This window comes from Antrostomus carolinensis, unplaced genomic scaffold (assembly GCF_000700745.2).
Source record: "Antrostomus carolinensis isolate BGI_N321 unplaced genomic scaffold, ASM70074v2 scaffold25155, whole genome shotgun sequence".
In the NCBI taxonomy this organism is placed as follows: Eukaryota; Metazoa; Chordata; class Aves; order Caprimulgiformes; family Caprimulgidae; genus Antrostomus; species Antrostomus carolinensis.
Window position 1 is genome coordinate 13,026 of NW_010318879.1, and position 4,884 is coordinate 17,909.

At 35.9% G+C, this 4,884-nt stretch overlaps 1 protein-coding gene across 1 annotated transcript in view; it reads right to left on the bottom strand.

The window, feature by feature from the left end:
- Positions 1-4,659, bottom strand: part of USP53 (ubiquitin specific peptidase 53) — a gene marked incomplete at both ends in the record, with an annotated part of 11,193 nt that extends 6,534 nt beyond the window's left edge. The window contains 6 exons of the mRNA XM_029085219.1: positions 389-538; positions 1,077-1,223; positions 2,015-2,120; positions 2,668-2,750; positions 2,837-2,950; positions 4,525-4,659. Coding sequence (XP_028941052.1) covers positions 389-538; positions 1,077-1,223; positions 2,015-2,120; positions 2,668-2,750; positions 2,837-2,950; positions 4,525-4,659 — 735 coding nt within the window. The remainder of the gene's footprint in view (positions 1-388; positions 539-1,076; positions 1,224-2,014; positions 2,121-2,667; positions 2,751-2,836; positions 2,951-4,524) is intronic.
- Between the last annotated feature and the right edge of the window lie 225 nt (positions 4,660-4,884).

Here is a 4,884-nt window from a genome sequence, read left to right on the forward strand (position 1 = left end):
ATGCCTAATTCCAAAGGTACATTGAGATTCAACATTTTGGCCCAAGTTTATGTGAACTGCAGCAAAAAACTAGAACCAGTATTACACGGGCTAACAATCAAAACATCAACACTATGAATACAGCTGCTATCTTATTCTTATTTTTCATTAAAAGAAGTACAAATTCAACAGTAGACAAGTGCCTTAACATTCTGACACATTCAGCATTTGGAAGGGAGAACTGTAAAGCTGTGAAGTCAATTCTAAAATTCATTTGTGAAAACTAATTTACAAAACTAAAGGCTTATTAAAATAGACATTCCTTGACTTGTTTCAAGTTTGGTGTCAGTAAATGGACTCTAGAAAAGTAAAGATCACTAAATCTGGTAGCAGTAAAACCAATATTTACCTCTTTTACATTAGCATCATCAAACAGCACCCATTTGCAACTCTTGGTGTGAAAGGCAAAGGCACAGTAATGTCGGCTTGTGTAGCAAATCATTCCCACAAGAAAAAGTTCACTATTTTTGGCATTTTCATCTGTAACCCTATAAAACAGCTGTAAAAATGGTTATATATTTCAAAATATGTGTAAAACATAGCCTCAATTTCCAGACTTATTACTGGCATTCCACAAAGACAATTGGTATCAAATATCCTGTTATTTATTTATCCAATGATAAATTATCCAATTTTTTATGAGTGTAAATAATGATTTTTGCACTTATTATGTCTATTTTAACATTTACTTTTGCACAGTTGAAAGGGTAAGACAGTAATTCCCTGGAATAATTCCACAAATTTCAAACAGAACATGATATTCCCGGATTCTCAACTAGGAATTCACCTCCATTCATCTTCGTATTTAGGCACAAGACCAACAGCTCTGATGAGACTTTTTCCTCTCATAGAAACTACATCAAGTAGCACATTATAAAGATCGGTAAAAGTAGACAAACTTTGAAGTTAAATTGTGCTTTTAAAAAAATACATATGCATATATATTTATGTTTTGTATATATTTACATATACATATATATAAAAGACATGTAAAATTAAATTCTAGAATAAGCAAAGAGTAAGTTTTCTGTCAGTACCCCAGGAAGATAAAGTTGTGTTGCCAGATTCCGCATAACCTCTTCTGTCAGGTCAGAGTGTTCTGAATCCCAGACTAAACCGATTGTGACAATCTCAGGACAATTCATAAGAACACGACGAATTTTTATTTTTTGACCACAGTTACTCTAGAAAAAAGGGAAAAAAAAAAATGTGATGGGAGGGAAAATAAAGATGTTTAAAAAATGGAAGTCCAAAGTTGAGTTAGTAGACAAGAAACAGTGCAATAAGACAACTTCTTCTAATTCTTAGATTTAATTATGGCATTTGTTTCTAACAATTTAAGGATAAAATTCTTCATCATAAAAACACTCTGAAGAAGACTACAGCTAAACGGCATCCAATCACCACCTTAAAACAGAAATCTCTGAAAACACCTGTCACCATCACAATTTCTCGTTCATTCCCCCCCTCCATTTCATGATTTAAGCCCAGGTCTGTATATTCTTATGTACTCTTCTATGGTTCCTACATTAATGGTATTTACACAAAACCATTTAAGGAAGAGAGGAATTAAGTAGAACAAACAAAAAGAGACTATTTTTGTCTATAGAAGCACAAAATTATTCCAATAGAACACAATGTTTCAAGCTGTCAGTGTATGTGAACTAAAACAGCTTCACTCGGAAAATAACCGTGTTCAAACTAATCAAAACCACCTAGCTCTGTGTTGAACACGAAGTGAAGAAAAAACCATGGACCTAATAACTTGACTTTCTAAACAGGCTCCTTGCACCTACAATTCCATGTTTATGTATAACTGGAGCAATAAAACATATATTTAAGGGCTTTTTTACCGTAAGCTGGACTGCACTGAACTGGGTACAGGTAATCCTGCTTTTAGGGGAATACTTTAGCATGATTTAATATCCTAAAAAGTTCTCCTTTGTAAAGTAATGCAACATTTCTGTTTACTTACAGGACAGTTTCTGTAGTCATCAGTAGTATTTGCTGCCTGCAGCAATTCTGCAAACATTTCTGGCTTGAGACGTTCATGCCTCTCCATCATTCTTTCTACTTCATTACTGTAAAAAATAAATGGAAATAACCGTGGATCTCCCTTATTTAGAGTTAACAGATTTCAGTCAAGTCTCAATTAGCTATATCTTAGCACTAAAAAGAAAAGATACAGAGGTAAAGAAGTAGCAATACATGCTTTTTGTCAAGCTCTCTCTACATCTTGCTTCTGAAATCCAAATGTTACTTTTGGACAGTATCTCAAAGATCATAGAATTGTTTTGGTTGGAAAAGACCTTTAAGATCACCGAGTCCAACTGTAAACCTTACACTGCCAAGGTCACCACTAAGCCATGTCCCCAGCACCACGTCTACCCGTCTTTTAAATACCTCCAGGGATGGTGACTCAACCTCTTCCCTTGGCAGCCTGTTCCCATGCTTGACAACATCAGTTGAAGAAATTTTTCCTAATATCCAATCTAAACCTCCCCAAAATACATTTTAACAAAGGAATACACATTCATTTTTAACACTTACAGTATTTCTCTGGCATGCTTTGCTTATTATTGGAAAAGTGTATGTAGAAAAATGAGATACAAGAATAAAAGCTCTTACCACAGGGCTGTGGTAGAAATATAACGCACAAATTCCGTAAAAGGCAATGGGTCTGATGATGCTCCACAACTGCGACATACACACTACAAAAATAAAAATACTTTTGTTTTCATTTACTCAGGACAGTGGAATCAAATTATTTCTTAAAACAATCAAATAAAGGTCTGACCTGTTCATACAGTGTCATAGCAAACTTCTGATGAGAAATACAGGATTTTGAAGTGCACATATCTGTTTCACTGTTTGGCACTAGGTGAAAATGAATCCTCTCAAGGATATTTTCCTAAATAGAAATAATAATGTAAATATAAACTGGACTGATGAAGCCAGAATATATGAGCAAGATTACAGTTTAATACTCCAACTACTCCCCTTGGTTCCAAATAGTCCACCTACAAGTTTTAATGTGTATTTAATTCAAAACCCAGAGGACGAGAATTCTCTTAATCTTAAGGTTTCCGAACATTAACAGAACAGCATTAGACAACAGTTACCCAACTGTTACTCCAGAGCACAGTCTCCTTTGAAGGAAGTGAATCTTCAAGAAAAATTTAAAAAGCTGTTCTTACACAGTAACACGTGATATTAATGACATTGCATGCAATAACTGATTTTTTTTTTTTGCTTCAGGCCTCTGTCTCAGCGGTTCTCCACACTTTTATGCTTTCCTCTGCCTATCAATCTGGTCATCTGACCATGTCTGACACAAGTACTATTGACAGAAGCATGACATAAATAGCATATGTCTGATCCCATCCCAAGTCTCACTTTTTAACCTTAAAAAAAGGGAAAGAAAAAAAAAAATAAAGTACTATGACTGTAACCAGTTTGGCCACTGAATCAGTAAGGCCATTTTTAACTCTTTTGCCAAAAACACCAGAGGTAATGGCAAGAAGTTAATCTATTCAGGTAGATTATTCAGACAGCAGGTTACTTCAGCAGACCAAATGCATTTTCATTAGATGGAGCACTAATGAGGTTGTCTTTCATGACTGTAATCGATTAACCTGACTGCAAGATCTCAACAGCCACTTTCACGAGTTTTCCACTGGATTTTCCTATGTATGTGAAAATGCATCAGGCAGGTAGGGATTCATTTGCTGATACTTCCAAGGGATATCCAAAGTTGAAAGGAATAAAAGCAGAAATTGTAATTTCTGTCCCTCAAATCTGTGTCTGAAAGTTAATAGTGATTTTTGGTTTTTATGGTGAACAATTTTCACTGCCTAATGCAGGACTTCTTAGAAAGGCTTCTTTACCAGTGTTCTATGCGATCTTGAGTTATCTTTTACGGCCACAGTAACAACTCGTTTTTCAATGAGACACCTTCATAAAAGCAGAAAGTAATTGCAGGAGTGTCAGGATCTTCAAGTATTTGTTCACTTTTGGATAAGAAAATGGAAATATCTTCTGCAGAAGGCTTCACTAATGAGCTAGCTAGTTGTAACTGAACGTATTTCAACAGTTGATGAGAGAATACTTGGAGGAACAGACTACATATTCAAACTCGTAGGTGCCTCTTCTCCCAAGAAGATAACAGTTCTCTCCATCCAAAAACTTTTAGGAATGATTGAGAGTTTATCATCCTCACTGACCTCCTGTAGTAACAGTGTTTGACATATCCCTCTGCTCAAGCTATGGAGTTAGAGAAGAAAGTACACAGCAAATGCAAGATCACTCCAAACCACGTTACCAAACACTTAACTCCATGTGTCTGTTCCCCTAAACTGGCATAGAGAAGGTCCGTTGTATTATGTCACTTGTACCCCACCTGTGAGCCTGGAGCTAGCAAAACAGGCTGGACTGGCATCCACAAAACTAATGGAATTCTACTAAACTATCCCAAAGAATACTTACAAAGCACTCCGCTGCATCATCCATGAATCCAAGCTGGAAACGCTGTTCATCCTTAAAACTCTCTGCCAGGGCATGTCTCATATTATCTGATGGGAGTGCTTTTTCTCGACTGTGCTGAAACTGTGAAAATATTGCCTACAAAGAAATACAATTACTTAGCCTCATTAGCCACTTGACTAGACACTGTGGTTCTACACAGATACCTTGGTTCTTACGCAGCATGCCTAAACAGCAAATATAGAAAAGTTTATACATCCATGCAACTTCAGGAATTACTGTTTTCACTAGAAGTTATTTAGGTTCCGTGTTCCATTACTAATTCCATTATAAGAAGTTATGCTACCAAACTGAACTTTGATC